General features: G+C 56.4%; 1 protein-coding gene across 2 annotated transcripts in view; it reads left to right on the plus strand.

Annotated features, from left to right (window-relative positions):
• Positions 1-16,297, plus strand: part of SLTM (SAFB like transcription modulator) — a 38,428-nt gene extending 22,131 nt beyond the window's left edge. The window contains exons 6-21 of one of the 2 annotated variants that reach the window (XM_029070366.2): positions 902-929; positions 2,442-2,910; positions 3,523-3,572; positions 5,627-5,745; positions 6,150-6,299; positions 7,604-7,713; positions 7,815-7,978; positions 8,580-8,665; positions 8,872-9,041; positions 9,881-10,067; positions 11,295-11,419; positions 11,743-11,913; positions 12,445-12,759; positions 12,855-13,023; positions 14,634-14,803; positions 15,481-16,297. In XM_029070366.2, coding sequence (XP_028926199.1) covers positions 902-929; positions 2,442-2,910; positions 3,523-3,572; positions 5,627-5,745; positions 6,150-6,299; positions 7,604-7,713; positions 7,815-7,978; positions 8,580-8,665; positions 8,872-9,041; positions 9,881-10,067; positions 11,295-11,419; positions 11,743-11,913; positions 12,445-12,759; positions 12,855-13,023; positions 14,634-14,803; positions 15,481-15,589 — 2,592 coding nt within the window. In that variant the 3' untranslated portion in view covers positions 15,590-16,297. The remainder of the gene's footprint in view (positions 1-901; positions 930-2,441; positions 2,911-3,522; positions 3,573-5,626; positions 5,746-6,149; positions 6,300-7,603; positions 7,714-7,814; positions 7,979-8,579; positions 8,666-8,871; positions 9,042-9,880; positions 10,068-11,294; positions 11,420-11,742; positions 11,914-12,444; positions 12,760-12,854; positions 13,024-14,633; positions 14,804-15,480) is intronic. The other variant, XM_029070367.2, reaches the window with a different exon arrangement.
• The last annotated feature ends 4,156 nt before the right edge of the window (positions 16,298-20,453 follow it).

A 20,453-nucleotide genomic window follows, 5' to 3' on the forward strand; every position in this document is an offset into this window, starting at 1 on the left:
CATTTATTGAGTGCTTACTGTGTGTAGAGCAGTAAACTAAGCTCTGGGGAGAGTACAGTGTACCAGAGTGGGTAGGCACCTTCCCTCCCCACAACGGGTATACAGTCTGACGAGTTTATGTTGGTACAGTGCTTGGCACATAGTAAGCACTTAACAAATACCCCAATTACTACTATTATTATTACCAGACATTCTCCCCTTTTCAGGCATTTTTCTCAGGAGAGAAATCCCGAAAACTCTAAAGTGGTTTGCCTCTTCCTTCACGTCACCGCAGATGAAAGCCTGTGCGGGGAGGTTCCTCTGTACAGAACATCAGCGCTACACCTGATCCTCCTTTAATGCAAGGGCCGTGTTCTGGCAAAACCCCGCATTCAGGAAAACTGATGCTAGAGCACTCACCTGCTCTGTTGCGGCACGCACATGTACAAGTCAGTTTCTTCTGACCCGACAGTCCCCGGGACCCAGGAGGGCCCACGTCGGGCAGAACAGTCCAATTCCTAATAAAGTGGTAACCAAAACGCCCCAATGAGAACTGAGGCGACTCATGATTTTTAATTTCAGCCTCCTAAGGAATCGTGTCCTTCCCTCCTGCAAGAGTGACGTGATTTTAAATGGAATGGGCATATCGAAACAGAGCAGAGTAGGCACCAAATCTGTGCAATTATTGTAGAAAAGTAACCTGTTTTGCACCACACAGGTGTGTTGAATTTGAAGCCCCCTGTATTTCATCAGAGTGCGATTTCTTACACAAGGTCCTTTTATTTATTGAAACCTCTCCCTAATTTGTAGGCCACAGTCTTTTTAGAAGAATAGCAGTTTAGGTTGCGGTTCTGGTGATGACGGAAGGTCAGATCCCCTTCCCGTGCCATTTATTTACATTCGGCTCTTCTCTCAATTTCAGAATGGTGAAGAGGAAGAGAATGAGAAAGGTATGTTGAAAGTTAAGTTGTTAAAAGGTTGCTGACGCCTTTTCCCCCATTGAGAGATTACAGGAGCAAGTGATTAAAACAGCCGCGTTTCTTAATCTTTTGTTTCATTAATAGGTTTGCCCTCCGATAGCCTGCAAATTAAGTAACCGCACCTGGATCCACGGTTTCAAAATGTTTAATTTTTCTCTTAAACATTCTAGCTCCGCTCTAACTAGACTGGTACATATCGGCGGCGGTGGGGAATCCGGTCCCCTACCTGTGTAATTCACACACCCCTTTTAATTCAGCAATCCTATTTATAACCACTTTTTATAACTTCTAGCGTACGGTAAGTTTTGATGCCCAGACAAGACTTGCCCGGCCGTAACTCCTCCGCGCTTACCTGGAGTCGGCGGAATGTGACTAATTTCACTGAACAACTAGCCCCTCAACTCGTGGGTCCCCATCACGGTCGCTTGACTCGCCCTTTGCCGCCGCTGGGAAACGGCAGCCCGCCTGGCCCGGAAAAGCAAGCAAAGTCCTCCGCAACTTGGACGTTGAGCCCCCCGACCGGGTCTCAGGGACTCCAAACCCCACCACCGGATAAGCCATCCACCAACAAGCCACCGCTGGACACGCACCACGCCCGTCCGATGGAGACGTGGCCCCGGAAGACTTCCTGGACTGAGTCCCCAGGATTCTCCACCCTGGGGACTAGAGAAGGACCACAGGACCTCTGGCTTCGGCGAGGAGGCACACTCGACGGCGCCATGGCTACGGGCCGAGCAAAACCACAGACTCCAGCGACTTTCCAGAGACCGTCTACCTGCACCTTTCTCGTTTCTGGGAGCGCCCAAAACGGATGGACAGTCTGCTTACGGGCCCGTGCCCGATCGGCGGGACGTCGGTGATGCGGGCGAAGAGCAGGAACGGCCAGCCAGCGGAACATTGGGGAACGACTCACCTTGGGAGCCTTCTGCAGCCCCCTCGCGAGCCACTCTGGACTGCCCACCACCTGGACCACACCTGGACCAGAGAGGGACGATAGACCGGAACTTTAGATCACTAGAAGACCGTCTTTGACCCCCAGACTCTAACCCTGTAGAAGGAACAGTGACGGGACAGACTTTGGAAAGGCCCCGGACCTTATTATAAACACAAACCCTGGAATTTGGAACATTTGACTGGCAACAGCTCTTCACGCTCTGAATTGTCATCCGCCGGACAAACCTTCCACCCGGCATACTAACTTCGAAAGGGATACCAACTCGGGGAAGCCACGCCACCTCCAGAACGGAACCACTTTCCGACGCCAGCTTGGCGGCATCCGTTCGTCACCAGCGTCTTTCCCACGAAGAAGAATAAAGCGATCTGGGGTTCAGGATTGTTTGTGTTGATTCCCTTGTGTGTTTTCTAACCTGCCATCGGTGCTAATTAATGGGCTTTGTATTTTTAGGTCCTATTCTAGATGATGAATATGAAATTGTTTAAACTTCTTGTTTTGCCATATTTATTCCTGTTAAATCCTCTTAGATATAGCAGGTTCTGGTGATGGTACACAAGAAGTATCTAAACCTCTTCCTTCAGAAGAGAACCTAGCTGAGGCTGATCAGACAGCTCACGAAGAGATGGAAGCTAACTCGTCTGTGAAAGAAGCCGAGGACGACAACATTTCGGTCACAATCCAGGCTGAAGATGCCATCACACTGGATTTTGATGGTGATGACCTCCTCGAAACAGGTAAAAATGTGAAAATTACAGATTCTGAAGCAAGTAAGCCAAAAGATGGGCAGGATGCCACCCCGCAGAGCCCGGAGAAGGAAATCAAGGATTATGAGACGAATGAGAACCATAAAGATGGTAAGAAGGAAGACGGCGTGAAGGGCGACCCCGTCAAGAAGGAAGCCAGAGAAAGCTCAAAGAAAGCAGAATCTGGAGACAAAGAAAAGGATACTTTGAAGAAAGGGCCCTCCTCTACAGGGGCTTCTGGGCAAGCAAAGAGGTTTGTTTTTCTATGTCCGTTCTTTACGATACCGAGTTCCAGCATTCGATAAGATCACTCCACATTAAGGGGGGAAGCATCAAGAACCTTGTAATTAGTATCCTATGATCCTGCCTAGAATTTTTTTTTTGAACGTCATAAGTTACTCTTGTAAAACGATTCAAGATCTTCGTTTATACAGATACGGTTTGTCCTACCGATTGCATTGTCGAATTGTCAGCATTTATTTGTTTCGGTTTTTTGTGTTTTTTTGGTTTTTTTCAAATTGATGAGTTTTTTTGTTTTGTTTTTTGGTTGCTTTCTTTTTTTAAAATCCCTGTGATGATGGTAATGAACAACTGTCAGTTCTAAGAACACAAAATGAAGTCAAGTCCCAGTTCTGAAATCTGGAGAAGATGGCCAGATCTCCACTGAATAGAATTTTCAGAAAAATCTAGATCTTCAGGCATCTTGGGGAAAATCAGTGCAAGAATCCCAAGGGAGTCATTTATTCCAATAACCCAATTCAGCCCTTTTGCGTTGTTAACCTGTTCAAAGAGCAGTCGTGTGAACTGCGATAGGTAGCGATCTCTCTTGTGTCTTCAATTTTCTCCTGGTGATTTGCTCCCCTAGCTCTTCGAAGGACTCTAAAGAAAGCAAGACCGCATCTAAGGATGACAAAGGTAACGGCCTCCTGCCAACGCGGGTTATTCGGGGGAGGCCTCTGTGAAGGGGGTGATGGGCTTTGGCCTGGCCTCTTCCTTTCCTCCACATTGCCCGGGACGCTTCAAGGAGGGCGACATTGACTCTCTGAGGCTGCCTTGGCTTCTCTTAGTCACGGACACGAATAGATAAGCGTTGTTGGCTGTGGTTTTTCGGGGGGTTTTTTCAATTGGAAACCTTTGCCAAGGAAGTCTAACTCAGTCGCTCTTCATTGGAGCGTATGTGTAGACTAGGGTTAGAGAGTTCCAGATTCCTTTCCCCACCACCGTCTCTCTCTTTGGAGAGAAGACGGATTTAGGGTTTTAATCCCTTTCGGGATAGGAGGCCGATCTGGGAAAGGCAGTTTTTGTTAATCACACTATGTAGACAAACTTTCACTTTGGAAAAAATCCGCTGGCATATTTTTCAAAGCGGTTCGTGAACCTGCACCACTTCTGAAGAGGATGTCGCCTGTGCTAAGATAGTGTGATATTTCATGGACTGCCACGTTCAGAATCAATCAGTGGTGTTTATGGAGCATTTACTGTGTGCCTAACACCATACTAAACGCTTGGGAGAGTTTACAGAGACATGGGATTGGTTGACACGATCTCTGTCCACAGGGAGTTTTCAATCTAGAGGAAGGACACACTGAAGTCTAATCGGGTTGGATTTTAAAGCTACACTGTTAGAAGGCTAGAATACAATTGGGCAACAATCCTCTTTGTGTATGCATAGGAAAGCCCCTGGATGCTGATAAACCAAACTTGGCCAAACTCAAAGCCCTCCCCACCTTGGCCACTGTAAGATGGTGGGCCCTTTCACGGGCGACCTCAAAGTTAAACTCCCGGCAAAGCCGAGCATAATTTAGAAATGTTCATTTAGCATTTCAACTCCAAATGGAGTGGTGGTGTTCAAAGCAGGGTGCTAGATTTCTGTGGACGGATTTCGTCAGTCTTGGTTCGTAATAGAGAGAGGTTGGAAAAAGCTGACCGCTCCAGTAGCATGTGGGGGTCAATGAGAGTTCCATTGTTCATAACCAAGTGAACTGTCTCCTTTGGACCCAGTGACTTTTTGAAGGGGTGTACTGGTTTCTCAAACTTCCCTTACTCCGCCACAGAGATTTCCAGATCTGAAAGGTAGCAGGAGCGCTCCTTCTGAACTGAACTTGGACCATCCCACATAGTACTGTCCAGTCCAAAGGGCAGCAACCGCCAGCCTGGATTCTCTGCCGGGCTCCACGTACTTTTCTGGCTCCCAGCTAAGCTAGCAGGGGCCTCGTAAGCACTGAGTTCCCACTCCTGTGGATTCAGGACCCATCAGCACCTCCTGCCTACTCTTGGCTGGATCTCTCCCTCCCTCCCCGGCCTGGCATTAAAAACTTGCTGATGGAAAGCCTATTCCGGCAGGTCCCACGGTCCTAGAGGCCCGACCCGATGTCTAGCAGTCCGTTAGGAGAATGGCTCTCGGTACGGGTTTCAAACCCTCGTTCTTGCATTCGGCCTCTAGGGAAGATGTAGAACCACAGCTGGCCAGCCCCGATGGTACCCCAAAGCTGCTCAGATCACTTCTCAGTGGAATTCCCCAAGCTCCTTTCTTCTCATTTTGTTTCTTTCCATCTCTCCCCCTGCCCCCTGCCCGACAGGCCGAATGGTCTCGTTTCCATCTCTGGTCCCAGGAGGGCTCAAGTTATGACGCCCAAACCCCAGAGTCAGGACGACGTCCCGGTTCCCCCGTGGAGTTGGTGTGTTCTCCCTTTTGGAACTCGGCACGGGTGGGAATGGTACATAATGAATCTTCCTCCTCCGGTTGTACCCAGTTTCGCACTTGGGATTTTTGGTGCCCCTCTCTTTGCCCAACCTGACTTGATGGATGGGCAGAACTCAAGGGGCGTGCTGGATGGTAGAGACGGGATTCTGAGGCTCTGCCTCTTGGAGCCCCCTTCTTTCAGCCCCATCCGTGACGCTGCTTTCTAGTCTGACGACATAAGGAGACGACCGGATGTCAAACCACCCTATTTCCACCTCTGATGCAGGAAGCGCGGGTAGCACCGGGGGCGGCGGCGGCAGCTCGACGCGAAACCTCTGGGTCAGCGGACTTTCCTCCAACACCAAAGCGGCCGACCTGAAGAACCTCTTCGGCAAATACGGAAAGGTATTTTCCCCCGGCGGCTCCCCGGTTCCAAAGGGAACGTGTCTGGCCCCGAGGTTGGAGATGCTGGCATGGCCAAGTGTGTTGAGTTATTGTTGCTGGTGGTTGGAATGGCCTTTTTGGGGGATTGGAGTTCGGCAGTGGACCCATGGTCCCCTCCGCGTCTCGAGTCAGCGGGGAGAATAATGTGTGAATGAAACCTTGCAAGGGAGACAGCCGGTTAAATACATTTCCCGTCATTTTGCCGTTTTCTCCCGTTGGCTTTGAGGGAGATGATGTGTGGGTCCTTCTTGGGGTGGCTCTCCAGACCATAACGGTGACCCTTTCCTACCGGAGGCCAGGGTGACGTTGGCCGCGTCGGACACTGGTGCCGGGTCAGTCTTCCTCATCTCTCACCCTTCCCTCAGGTTCTCAGTGCCAAGGTGGTTACCAATGCCCGGAGCCCCGGTGCCAAGTGTTACGGAATCGTCACCATGTCCTCCAGCACGGAGGTCGCCAGGTGCATCGCCCACCTTCATCGCACAGAGCTGCACGGACAGCAGATCTCAGTCGAAAAAGTAAGCTTGGGCACAGTCCCCCTTAACAGTGGGGTTTGTCAGAGGTTAAAGCCGCCGCGTCGGAACGTGCTGACCACTTACGGACATTCGTTGAGAGCCTACTCTGTGCGGAGCGCTGTATTAAGTGCTTGGCAGCGTACGGTACAACAGATTTGGTAGACGTGTTCCCTGCCCACAAGAAACTTAGTCTAGATGGGGAGGTGGATGTTTGTAGAAATGTCATGTTTATGGGCCCAAGTGTTTTGGGATTGAGGGTGTTGTGAATAACAAGTACAGATCCCGTGCAAGCACAACACGGATGGGAGAGGGAGTAGAGGAAATGGGCTGTATATTTGTATATATTATTTATTACTCTATTAATGATGTGCATATATATCTGTGATTCTGTTTATTTTGATTGTATTGATCTCTGACTACTTGTTTTGCTGTCTCCCCCTTCTAGACTGTGAGCCCCTTGTTGGGCAGGCATTGTCTCGATCTGTTGCCGAATTGTACATTCCAAGAGCTTAGTACAGTGCTCGGCACACAGTAAGCGCTCAGTAAATATGATTGAATGAATGAATAAATGAGAGTTTACTTGAGGAAGCCCTCTTGAAGAGGTCGTGATTTTAATAAGGCTTAGAGGGTGAGGAGAGTCATCATCTCTCGGATATGAAGTGAAGGGAGTTCCTGACCGGAGGGAGGAAAAGGGCGTGGGGTCGGCAGGGAGACAGACAGGATGGAGGTACGGTGAGTAGGTTGACATTTAGAGGAGCGAAGTGTGCACGCTAAGAAATCAGCGGGGTAAGATAGGGGGCAAGGTGAATGAGCGCTTTAAGGCCAGTGATGAGGAGTTTCGGTTTGATGCGGAGGTGAATGGGCGGCCCCTGGAGGTTCTTGAGAAGTGGGGAGACGAGACTGAACACTTGCTTAGAAAAATGATCCGGGCAGGGGAGCAAAGTATGGACTGGAGTTCAGCGAGGAGGCTGATGCAGTAGTCGTCAGTAGCGTCACACTTCTTGAGAAGCAGCATGGCTTAGTGGAAAGAGCACGGGCTTGGGAGTCGGAGGTCGTGGGTTCTAATCTCGATTCCGCCACTTGTCTGCTGTGTGATCTTGGGCAAGTCACTTAACCTCTCTGGGCCCCAGTTGCCTCAGCTGTAAAAATGGGGATTAAAAAATTGTGAGCCCTACCTGGGACAATCTCATTACCTTGTATCTACCCCAGCACTTAGAACAGTGCTCAGCACATAGCGCTTAACAAATACCATAATTATTATTATTATTACTTCATTTTTTGTTGTTGTTGTGGCTTTTAATGCTTAGGTCAAAGGTGATCCTTCCAAGAAGGAGTTGAAGAAAGAAAGTGATGAGAAGTCAGGCTCGGGCAGAAGTTCTGGAGACAAAAAGAACACCGCAAATGATAAAGCAAACAAGTAAGACCTCCTTTCTGCCTCCTAAACTTGCCGTTGAACTAGGCAAGCAGCTTTTCTGAATGCAATTCAAATGTGTCTTTCTTTGGGATGGGGTGTCACAGGACCCAGGCATCCATCAAAAAAGAAGAAAAAAAATCAGAAAAGTCAGAGAAGAAAGAAAACAAAGACGCCAAGAAAATCGAAGGCAAAGACGAGAAGAGTGATAACGGATCGAGCGGCCCCAATCAAGAGGCCGTGAAAAAAAATGAAGAGAAAAAGCGAGCAAGTAAGCAAAGAGTGTTTTTCTCCCTGTTCTCTACCTCTCTCTAAACTCTCCTTCCATCTCCCCCTCCTCTTACCGCCGACTCAACCCCGAGTTCTCGCGGACATTGAGAGGCGTCTTAGGTTTGTGGGGGTAATAGGGTCGAGATGATCTGCCGGCCTGGCCGTTGATCCTTCCGCCCCCTCTTTCCCCGATGGCCTTGTTTCTCTTCCTAGAAACTCTGGGCCATCTCTGCCAGGGTCGTCGCTCTGCAGGGATGGGGTACTTGATTGAGGGAGAGATGGGTCTTGCGGGGTGCCAGACTCTGGAATGAAATTGGACAGGTTCAGGAATTTGGAAGAGGAAGTCGCCCTTTTTAAAATAGGGAGAGTTTCTCGTCAATCCGGGAAGGAAACAGTCCCGGAGCAGGCGACGTTCCGTTCGGGGCCTCAGTCGCGCATCTGGCCTGGGGAGCCGAGCCGAGCTGGCCAGAGTGGGGCCAGGTGCTTTTCCCAGGGTCCTTTTGTGGGGCGGGCTACCTCTGGATTTAGGAGAGGTGAACTTTTCTTTGCTCGTGTTTCCAGGAAAAGTCATCCTTATTTCTTCTCCGTGATTTGTTTCTTAGATGCAAAGAGCCCGGGACAGATGGTGGTGCTAGATCAGACTAAAGCCGATCACCCGAGGACTCTGAGAAGGGGGCGATTTGACAAAGTGAGTCTGACGGTCAACTCTTGGGTCTCACGGTGACGATAATCTGGCGGTCTTCACATGTATCCTCGCCTGGCGGCCCAGCCGGCCAGCGGTTTGGAATAATGCCAAGTGTCTGGGGGATGCCCACGATGACCTGGGGGACTTGAGGAGCAGCAGCAGGAACACCTTTCTCCCCACTGAAGGGCGATTTTGAATTCTGTCTCTAGGCCCAGATGATAAGGAACAAGGAACGGGCTAGCCAAGATAAAAAAAAGGAAAAGGACAGAGACTACCGAACCCGGAAAGACATCCTCCCTTTCGAGAAAATGAAGGAACAGAGGATGCGGGAGCACCTGGTGCGTCTGGACAGAATCCGGCGGGCGGTGGAACTGCGCAGGTAGGCGAGCTGCGTGAGGATAATAACAGTAATGATTAATAATATTATTATGGTATTATGTTAATCAGCCCTTACTGTATGCAGAGCACTGTACTGAGCGCTTGGGAAAGTACAGTATAACAGAGTTGGTAGATATGTTCCCTGCCGATAATGATCTTACAGTCTAGAGAGTTAAGCGCTATTGGAAATGCTCAGGCAGAGCCAAGGTAATCAGGTTGGATGTGCTCACAGTTTCACATGGGGCTCACAGTCAAATCCGGGGGAGGTTAGGTCTCGAATCCCCATTCTCCAGATGAGAGAACTGAGACACCAAGAAGTAAAGTGACTTGTCGAAGATCCCCCGGCAGGCAAGGGGCAGAGCTGGGATTAGAACCCAGGGCCCCTGATTCCTAGCCTTGGGCTCTTTCCATGAGGCCACGCTACTTTCCGGGAGATTTGACGGGCAGTGTCCTGTGCCGGCCGATGGCCGGATCCGGCCAAGTTGAGCCCCTGTCTGCTGTTCGGGATCTGCCTCCGAGAGGCACAGAGTTACTCTAATGGAGAAAGGGAGAAACGCCCAGACGTGTCTTTATGTGAATTCCATAACGACTAATAGGCGAGGAATCTGAAAGTAGTAATAAAAAGAAAAAAATAGCGGTATTTGGGAAACATTCACTGTGTACCAGTGTTAAGAGTTGCAGCAGATACAATCCACCAGACCGTAAGCTCCGTGGGCAGATAACGTGTCTACCAACTCCGCGGGGCAGTTAAGCCCCCAGTAAATCCTCCTGGTGATGATACACTGATATCGGGTGCGGTCCCGGTTGTCTGAACTGTCCAACTGCATTGATTTTTGGTAGACGAAGAGAGATGGTGGAGAGAGAGCAGCGGGAGCGGGAGCGGGAGCGCATCCGGTTGATGCGAGAGCGGGAAGAACGGGAACGCTTGCAGCGGGAGAGAGAGCGCTTGGAGATTGAAAGGCAAAAGCTGGAGAGAGAGAGGATGGAACGGGAACGCTTGGAAAGGGAGCGCATTCGGATCGAACAGGTTAGTGGCTATCGTGGTCAGCGTTCGCTATGTGCAGAGCACTGTACTAAGCCCTGGGGGAGAATACACAGATGGGAGATAGATAGACGCGGTCCCGGACCCTCGGGGGTCGCTCACGATCGGAGAATCTGAGGCTCGGTCGGGCGCTGCCCCTAATGTCGGGGCCCCAAAACCTGTTCTGCCCACAGTGGAGCGGGCAGAGTGTCCCCCGGCCCTCGTCTCCGTCGCTGACCCGGAGACGGAAGCGGTTGCCCGGCCGCACGGCCAGGACGGAGCGGTGCCTCTCTCCCTCCTATTCAGAAAGCATGTGAAAGGCTTTTTCTGCTCTCCGCTCCGGCTGGGTCTCATGCAGTCAGATAGGTTGACTCGGACCGAAGCCTCACTCTTCCTGGGAAAAGCGCTGGCTGGCCTCTACTACAGCCCCGTCTCTCGTCAAATCAAGACACATCCCAAGTCAAGGGTGTGATCTCAGCCGGGCTAAGGGTCCTCGTGTTCGTTCCTGGCCTTGTTCTTAGCCTTGGGGCAGAGGAGGAAAGCGCTGGTCCGCCTGCCCCCCGCCTTCCAACCTCGCACCCCAGGGAGGGCTCCAACCCTAACCTCAGACCACCGGTGGAAATACTCAGTTTTGAATCACACGTTATTTCCAAAGGGCTCGTACCTTTCTTATCTCACTTTTGTCCTCGTGACATTCGGTGACATAGGAAGAGGCGGACAATACTGTCCCCATTTTACAGATGAGAAAATAGAGGCGTAGAACAGTTTGGTGACTTGCCCAGGGTCATGCACGAAGCCGGAGGAATGACTTGGCTCTCCAGGTGCAGGTTAGCATCCTGCTGAGTGAGGGAAGTTCATACCGAAAATAATAATAATGATGATATTTGGTAATGATTCACTGTGCTTCAAACATCGTACTAAGCACTGGGATAGATGCAGGATAATCTGGCCCATCAGAGTCCCTGTTCCACGTGGGGCTCTGTCTAAATAAGAGGGAGAACAGGCATTGAATTCCCCCTTTTACAGATGAGGAAACTGAGCCCCAGAGAAGTGAAGTGACTCGCCCAAGATCAAACAGCCGGCAGGTGATGGAGCCGGGATTGGAACCCAGGTCCGCTCTCTGTCCCCTAGGCCGCGCTGCTCGGCCAGGGCCTCGCTCTTCTCACACTTCCATCTTGCTTAGTGATCACCAGGATCGTAATTCCCACGTGTCCCCCGGCCTCTCTCTCAAAGGAACGTCGGAAGGAAGCTGAGCGCATCGCCCGGGAGCGGGAAGAACTCCGAAGGCAGCAGCAGCAGCTCCGCTACGAACAGGAGAAAAGGAACTCTCTGAAGCGACCACGTGACGTGGATCACAGGTACTCGGTCTCCGTCCTCCCTGCCTCCGCTCCGCGGGAATCGGCCCTCTGGACCCTCTCCCGGCCTCCGGCTCGGTCTTCCTCTGTCTCCGTAAAAAGAACAGCGGACGTTTTTCACAGACGAGGCCACCGTGACCTTAGAAACTCCATCGGGTCATTTGTAGCGGAATGTCTTGTGATGTGAAAACAGACCAACCAAAAATTCATCATCTTCCCGTCCTTTTCGGCCTGAAAATCAGTGGAGTGAACCAGGTGTTATTTTTGTGCCCCCTGGAAGCACCCCACGTATTTTTTTTTCTTAGCGAGGTACGTTTCTTGTACAGGCGAGATGACCCTTATTGGAGCGAGAACAAGAAGATGTCTCTGGACACGGACGCCCGGTTTAGCCACGGGTCCGAGTACAGCCGCCAGCAGAACAGGTTCAATGACTTTGACCACAGGGAGAGGGGCCGTTATCCCGACAGTTCATCAGTTCAGTCGTCATCGTTCGAAAGGTAGGCTCACGGCCCAGAGCTCAGTCTTCCCCTAGCTCCGTCTCGCTTCCTGAACGGCGGCAGAACTCGGCCACTTAACGGGACTCCGATTTCATAAGCGCGCGTGCCTCAGTTGAGTCGCACCGTGAGGTTAGGTACGGGGGCTCCAAAGAGTTTTCCGTCTCCGACCCCTCGGGGTTTGGATCAAAGCGGCCGGCCCATCGCGCCCCACGGGCAGACCACACGGAGAGTTGCAGGGGGTTGGTGTCCGGTGTGAAGCGAGCCAAGGTCAAGCTGCTCCCTCCTCCCTGCCGCGATCCCACGACACGCCGAGAAGTCCGGGTTTTCGGGAGGGCCCACGAGAAGCCCGGCGGGCTTGCGAAGAGGCAGCGTTTGCCGGACGACCCGACCCTGGAGGCTTTACCTCTCTGGCCACGGGGGTGTGCAGGGTGAAGAAGAGGAGGAGGCGGCGCCGGCCCGACGACGCCGGGGCCGGGGAGTCGGCCGGCGAGGACGAAGCTCGAGGTCTCTGACCTTTTCACTCGTCCACAGGCGGGAGCGCTTCGTCGGTCAAGGGGACGGGAAGAAGGCCCGGCCGACGGCGCGGAGAGAAGACCCGGGCTTCGAGAGGTACCCGAAGGGTTTCGCCGACTCCAGAAGAAACGAGCCCCCGCCCCCGAGAAGCGAGCTCCGGGACCCCGACCGGCGAGAGGTCCGAGGAGACCGAGACGAGAGGAGGACGGTGATCCTCCACGACCGGCCGGACCTCCCTCACGGCCGGCACCCCAGGGAGGCGGGGCCCAACCCCCCCCGGCAGGCCAGCTGGAAGAGCGACGGCGCCCTGAGCACCGAGAAACGCGACGCGAGGTACCCTCCCGGGGGCCGGGCCCAGGCGGCGGCGGGGGGGGCCGGGCCGAGGCCCCGCGGGCCGCCCGTCTTGACCCGCGTGGGTTTCCTCACAGGGGCGAGAGGCCGGAGAGGTCGGGCAGGGAAGTGTCCGGACACAACGTGAGAGGCATGCCCCCCGGCGGCCGGAGCAGCGCCTCGGGGTACGGAGGCCGAGAGGGGGACCGGGGCGTGATGGGAGAGAGGGACCGAGGCGTGATGGGAGAGAGAGGCAGCGGCGGACAGGTGAGTCTCCTCGGTGGCCGGCGTGCGTCGCTTCGGTGACGAGGGTTCTTCGGCTTTCGGCGCCGATGCACCTGGAAGCTGCCAGGAGGCAGGGTGGCCTGGTGTGAAGGCCGCGAGTTAGGGTCAGAAACCCCCCAGGGCCCGGCTACGGTCTCGCCGCTTGCTTGCCGGCCGGCCTCCGGCACGTCATTCCGCCTCACCGGGCCTCGGTTTCCACCTCTGTGAAATGGGACGGCGACACCTCTCTCAGCCCGTCCCTCCCCGCGGATGTAACGAGAACCCAGCGGGCTACTTGGGGCGAAAGCTCCACGGGGGCTTTCTCCTCCAACCGGGGAGGTGTGCTCTGCCCCGACCCGTCGTGGCGGCGTTCCCCTCCCTCCTTTCTTCAGAAAGGGGGATGTACGTAGAGGAGGGCCTACCTCTGTTCTCTGGATCTTTTCCGGTCTCTGAAATCGGACCCGTCGGGAGCCCGGCCGTATAGGATAGCAAGATGGCCCGGACCCGCCCCCTCCCAGAGCTCCTGCCAACCCCTGAGCCCACCCCCGACCCTCCGCCCCATCATCTGTCAGCTGCCGGGGTTCTTGCCGACTTCCCCCCCCCCCACCTCCTTCGCAGCTCAGCGCCTCCCCGGGCGATGGTGCAGACGGTCTTTCCCATTTCGCTGAGAGGTGACCCGCCTCTCGGGGTTCTCCCCGGACTCGCGCGACGGGCCGTCGATCCAGCCTCCTCTTACCGGGCTTTCCCTCCCCGGGCCCACTTCCCATTCCTCCGTGTTTCTCTCGCTGCTTCTTCCCGCGTTCTCCCCGGCGTCTTCAGTTCACACTCCCCTCGGGGAGGACCGGAAACCCGGGTTGGAGAGGGTCCTGCCCCCTCTCCCAACCCCCGCCTCACCACCACCGTCGGGTGCCTTGTCTGGTAAGGGAAGAAGGAAGGAAAGAAGGAAGGAAGGGTGCTTTGTGAGTCGTTGTGGCAGCTGGGCCCGGGTGGTGCCTTACCGACCTTGCTGGCATCTACTTGTGCGGGAATCCAGTGGCGTTAGAGAGGTCAGTCCCCTCCTCTGGGGCCACTCCCGCGCACAAGGAAGACCTCTGCTTCTGAGCTCGCTTCTTTCCCAAAACCAAAGGGCTCGCCGTCCAAACTCAGTGCAAAAATGAGTCCTCCGTTCCTCTGACGTCTTCCTTCTCGCCGGGGAGCTCCTCCCCTAGGGAATCGGGCAGCTGGACATCCCTTCCCCTCGTCCCTCCCCTCCCCTTCCTCCAGGCTCAGGTGGAGGCTAGGCACTCCTGCTCCCCGAGCTTTGGGTTCTAACCGGTCCGGGGGAACCGACCCCCCAGCCGCCGGCTCCTCAGCCGTCGATGTCCTCCGGGAAGAACCGGACCCCCACCTCTCGAATCGACTTCCCGCCGGCCCCCGCCTCAGCCCAGCACGGTAAACCGAACCGCCTCAGCTCCCCGCCGGGCCCCGTGTCCTGCTCCCGGCCCCGCGGCTCCAAATCCCGCCCGGCGGCCCCGCGCCGGGCCGGCGGCCCCTCGCCTCTCGACGCTGTGGGAAGTCGCCGCCAGTCACCGGGAGAGCCGACGAGGAGTTTTCAATGTGCTCTCTCTCTCCAGCATTATTCCGAAGACCGGCACGTGGTCGAGCGCCACGGCCGGGAACCGAGCGGCCCTCGGAAGGAGTGGCACGGCCCCGGTTCCCAAGGCAGTGGGTATCATGACACCAGGAGGATGGGAGATGGCCGGGGAGGAGGCGGCGGCGGCGGCATGATGTCCCAGCACACCAGGTAAAGACCGGCAGAGGCGTCGGAGGAGTTCGCCCCTTCGGGGCCGGGATCGCCCCTGCGGCCACCTCCGTTCCTTCCCCCGAGCAGCCCTGGGATGGAGGAGGAGAAAACTAGCCCAGTCCACCAGCGTTCCGGCCCCCCCACCTCCCCGGGGCCGACGGCCACGAGGCGAGTTTTGAGACGACCGGGAGCCTAGCTAAGCGCGAGTCCCCGGCTTCTGGGGGAAGCGAGCGACCGGGGCCTGGAGCCGGCCCGGCTCCCCCGCCTCTGAGCCGGAGGGAGAAGAGCACAGATCCCTCGCCTCCGTTACGCCACCCCCGCCCCCGGGGTCTCTGGGCAGATCGAGGCGCAGACGCCGCCCCCGGAGCGGGTTCCTCGCCGTCCTCCCTAGCGGGCTCGCGGCCCGACGGCAAAGCGTCCTCCGGCCGGGGTTCCGCCGGGCGGCCAGTGGCCCGTTGTTGAAACCACGCTTCTCGGGCCTCGGTCCCTGGAGGCGGCTCCTCCCGGTCACTCCCTCCGACCCCCTCCTCCCCTCCACCCCACTTTCCCTCGCCCAACCCCCCGCCCCCCCGCACGCACGCAAGGACGCAGCCTCGCGGGGCCTCAGGTCGGCTAGCTTAGTCTCCGTGCCCTCCGCTCTCCTCTCTGACTCCGTTTTTGTTCCAACCTGTTTCCAGTAACTCGTCACCAATTAATAGAATCGTTCAGATCACGGGCAACTCCATGCCGCGGGGGAGCGGCTCTGGATTTAAGCCATTTAAGGGCGGACCGCCACGGCGATTCTGAGCAGAGCGGCGCCGCCCGACCCCGGGCTTCAAGATAATTTATTGACATCTCTTGTAAACTTCTACCTGACGCGCAACCAAGGAGGACAACCGATTTGGCTTGGGGGAATCCAGTCCAGCTCCTGTTTCCTTTCTGTCGTCTCACTCATTTTAATGTGATTCCTTTTCCTCTCAGTTTTTTGCGGAGGAGGCCTTTTATAGTTCTCTGGTCATTTCGGAGAGTTTTGTGGATCTTCTTGGAACTTTCTTTTTTTTTTTTTTTTTTTTTAAGTCCCCCTCGCCCCTGCAGCACTAGAACCCCGTTTGAAAACAGCTGACACTACCGGAACCGTAAGAATTGGTTTCGAACACTGCGTGACTATAAAGAGTAGTTCTGCAGCCACGTAAGAGTAGTTTTAATTTACCAGCCTTAGCTCTGAGGCATCGGGCCTGAGCATCATCAGCCCCTCGACCCAAGCACACCCTGAGGGACCTCCGTTTGGTAGGTCGGACAAGCTGGAACATCTCCGCTGCCTAATTTGTAGAGCCCAAGATTGTTCTTTGCATTTCTGAGTATTATGTAACCTATTTTTGCAGAAGGTACTGTTACATTAAGTGCATCTCCATGTATTCTGGCAAAAAAAACAAAACCAGAAAATGCCCACCCCCCCCCAAAAATCCCAAATGTATCCTTTTTGAAATAAACCTTCATATTCTGTATAGTTGCTAATAAGCGTTTAGAACCTTTTTGTCTGTGAAAACGAGCTTAGCGTGGTGCTGCAGGCCAGTGAGGGGCACCCCAGGGCCACAGGCCCGCGGCGGGGACGTGGTAGGCTGAGTGTGGCCTGTTGGCACTTCTGTGGGAAGTCGGCGGCGAGGCCGATCCCATCTTCCGGGCTGGGGGGATGGATACACCCGCCCCGTCGAGGCAGCTGGAGGCACGTGGAATTCTTGAGGTTCTCCACGTTATCACGGGAGCGAGGCCTCGGCCGGGCGGGCGCCCGAAGGGCAAGACCGGCCCCAGGCTGCTGGATCAAGATGGCCGAGAAGTGTCCTGCCCCAACCGGCGGGAGGACCCCGTTCATCAGCAGCGCCCGCTGGGGAATACAGATCTCAGAGGCGGCTCCGCGCCTGGCTTTGGGCCCATCTTGGGGTCAGCTCCCAGGCTTGTGTCCACCTCACGTGGGCTGGGAAGAGGTAGCTCCGGACGGGAGTGGACGGCAGCTCCAACTGGATGTAAACCGGGAAAGTCGCCGAGGATGGGGTCTGGGCACCGGCGGCGAGTGGATCAGACCCCCGGGGCCGGCTCTTGTCGGAAGTGACCGATCGTGACCAGTTTAATCGCGGGTGGCCCTTGAAGAGAGACCGACCCTCTGGGGTGGGGGGTGAAGTCCTCCGGAATCCCCGAGTCGCGTTTCAAGTGTCACCGGGATCGGGCATCCTGGCAACCAACCAGTCTCAGCGCTCAAGGGCTCGAAATCTCCGGGATCCGGGGCAACAAGGCCGGACGGCCCGACGCCGGGGCCGGGTGGGTATCGCTCAGCGGTGCAAGACAAGGGCTCCACCCCCTTCTGCAACACCCCCCAGGAGGGTGGCATTGGCGGCTCTAGTTGGCTCGGCCTGCCGTCCGTCGTCCTCCCCTCCCCCCCGAGCTTCCCACGTTGTCGCCCGAGATTCGACCGATCCCACAAGCCTCTGCTGAAAGCCCACACCCCCGGCATCCTCTGAAATGGACTGCCCTGCCAGGAGAAGGGAAGTCCTGCCCTAAAGGAAACGGGAGGCAGGGCTGCAGTCCACGAATCGTGCCCCACCCTTGCCCCCCTTCCCCCTGCCCAACGGGAGCATCCCCGGGCTCGGCTGCTCTGGAAAAACTCTCTCACCGGGGGAGGCATCGAGGTCCACAGGAGAGTCAGGAACCGTAAGAGTCTGGGGGCTGAAGTCAAGGCCCAAGCAAGAGGCAAGCAGGGGCTTGCGACGACGGCGGGTGATAGTCTGTCGCCTATCAGAGGGCCGGGGCCGAGCGGCGGCTGACCGGGCCGGTCGGTGCCAGGCTTACGTCTGCAGGATGTTGCGGCGTTACCCCCGGCCCGCCGTGCTTCAGGCTGTGCCCGTCCCCGGGAAGGGACCGCAGGATCACTGGCCCGAGGGAGGGGATCGAAGGAAGGTTGGGCCGACGGCCCCGCAGGGCAAACGAAACCCATCCCAGTCACCGTCCCGTGCTCAAGCGGGAAATCTGGGTGAAGAGCAGGTGCGGGAGACAGGTCCTGAGGCAAGAAGAATATGACAACAGCTCGGTCGGGGGAGATGAAGATCGACCGTAGTTCCTCACTGGCGATTCCTTCCCAGGAAGTGCTCCCCCCTTCGTCTCCAGACCTAAGTAAAGGTCAGGAAGGATGTCTTTCTCTAGCAGCGTGCGGCCACTCGGGCGGAAAACGGGGTCAGGGAAGCCGGTGGCGAAGCAAGGGGTAGATGAGATTCCGGGTGCGGGGAAGCCCGGCGCCACAGCCCCGCTCACCGCGTGAAGGAAATCGGCATCTTCTCGGTTTCTCAACTTGCCCTGGCTTCCTCGACGGCCTTTGAAGGGAGTGGATGTCGTTCACCCTGAAGAACGGGCCTGGCCGGACAGGCGGAGCGGCTGCCCTGGAAGCAGAGGACGCGGGGGAGAGAGCCCGGGTGCTACGGGGCCGCGAGGGTCCTGAAGGCAGCTCGGGCCCTCCGCCTTCACACGACCGCGTCTGTCCTCTGGGGGTCGGGACGGCTCTTGAAGGAGACGTGGGCTAGCGGGTCAGTGCCCCAAAGAGCCTGCGAGCTAGACAAGGTCTTCTTGGGTGGCGTGGCGATGCTGATTTCCCCCAGTTTACCGCAGCTTCGATTCCACGTAACCCCACGGAGGAGGGGAGAGTTGAGCTGGGGCGGTCCAGCCGGGGCCCTCTGATCGGCCCCCGGGCCGTCCGGCTCCAGTGCTACCTCTGACAGTGGCGGCGGGGGCAGCCTGGGGGGCTCTGGACGTCGGCTGACCTTCCCACCCGCCCCTCTCAAAGACACCTGTCCCGGCTGGGGATGAATCATCCGACACCCCCAAAGAATTGCCAGCGTGACCCATTTGGGCCCCAGTTCTCAGAAACGGCAAAGGCTCAGGCCCAAAAGAACCAGACTCGGGCCCTTGCCTCGTCTTGTTTCCGGTCGCCCCACCCGATGCCATGAGCAATTTTGGCCTCCCCCTCCCCACCCACCCCAGCACCCGGCGTGGTCTTATGAGAGAACCCAGACCCTCGTTCCGCCCAGGGGGACCCGAAGGCATCGTCGCGTCAAACCGACGCGCGGGGGGTGACGACTTGCGATGCGATGGGTTGGCCAGCAGCCAGGAGGTAACCCTCCTCTCCCCAGCCGCAGCCAGCTGTCCTCTCTTACTCTCCTTAGCACAGCCGGCTGTCGTCTCCTCTCCCTCTTTATCCTCTCGCGAGCCGCAGCCAGCTGTCCATCCCCTCTCCCCCAGGGCCCAGCCGTCTCCCCGACGAACCCTCTCCCAGGAGGGAGCGGGTTCCAGCCGGGAGAGCTGGGTGCCAGACGAGACTTCTCCCCCTCCCCGGGGCATCTTGATGGCCGCCTCCACTACCCCTCGACCCCTCAGTCTGTCCTCGGCCGTGGGCTCACCTCATCCGGGGCGGTCCGTCTGTCTGTCCGCAACTCGTTAGGGTCTCTCCTCTCCGTCCGATGCCCGTTTCATCCAGGGGGCGCGGTGCCCCCGCTTTGGGGGCGGCTCTCAGCTCCTTCGGTCCCTGAACTTGTTTCTAAGGGTGAGGATTGGCAGTCGGTTCGTGTCGGAGATTTGGGGAGAGAAGTGGCCCTCCTGCCTCCCCGTCCCTCCCCACCCCCTCCAACCTCGTGGAGAGGGGTTCCCCAGATCTCTTACCTTCCCCGCGCTCCCCTCGAGCCCCCCTGCCCCACGCCCCGTTAACGTGACGCCGGCCCACCATGGCCCACCGTGACGCAGGACTTTTCAGCGCTGCTTGCCACGGCCCCGCCCTGGGAGTAGCCCGGGAGCCGGGTGGTCTCCCTGCAGGGAGGTGAAACGTTCACACACGGGGCTGAGAAGTCGGGCCCACCCCTTCCCCTCCGCCCGCCCCCCCAGGCTATCCCACAGAGGTGAGGCCGGGCAAGCGGGGCACAGACCCTGTTCCGGCCAGGGCAGGTAGCTCTGACGGGAGGTGGGTCCGCCCCCTCCTCCCTGCAGATGTTCCCTTCCGCAGCGAATGCCACCTTGGGGCAGCCGGCTCCACCCCCGTTGGCCAGCGTTGGAGCCGATGCCCCGGGTCTCTATCCAGAGCATGAAAGGGGACCGTCGTCCAACCCAGAACACGTTTTCTCACTGCCGTGTTCCACCCCCGCCGCCTCCTCTCTAAGACCATGCCCTATTTCCCCCAGCTCCGTGAGGGGCGGGGGGGTCTAATGGATAGAGCCCAGGCCTGGGAGTCAGAGGGACCTGGGTTCTAATGCCGGCTCCACCCCTCGCCTGCTGTCTGATCCTGGGCAAGTCACTTCATTTCCCTCATCTGTAAAATGGGGATTAAGACGGCGAGCCCTAAGCGGAGCGAGTCCCACCTGATAAATTTATATCCACCCTGGCACTCAGTAGAGTGTCTGGTTCGTTGTAAGCATTTAACAGATACCTTAAAAAAAGGGGGGGGAGGCAGAAACCTGGCCCCGGAGCTGCCTCACCGGAACCATCCCTGACCTCGCGTGGTCAGCGCGAGCCTGTTGGGTCGGGATTGTCTCTCTGTTGCCGAATTGTACTTTCCAAGCGCTTAGTACAGGCTCTGCACACGGTAAGCACTCAATAAATACGATTGAATGAATGAATGAATGAAGGGAGGAGACCTGAATTC

This window comes from Ornithorhynchus anatinus, chromosome 8, assembly GCF_004115215.2.
Source record: "Ornithorhynchus anatinus isolate Pmale09 chromosome 8, mOrnAna1.pri.v4, whole genome shotgun sequence".
Lineage (NCBI taxonomy): Eukaryota > Metazoa > Chordata > Mammalia > Monotremata > Ornithorhynchidae > Ornithorhynchus > Ornithorhynchus anatinus.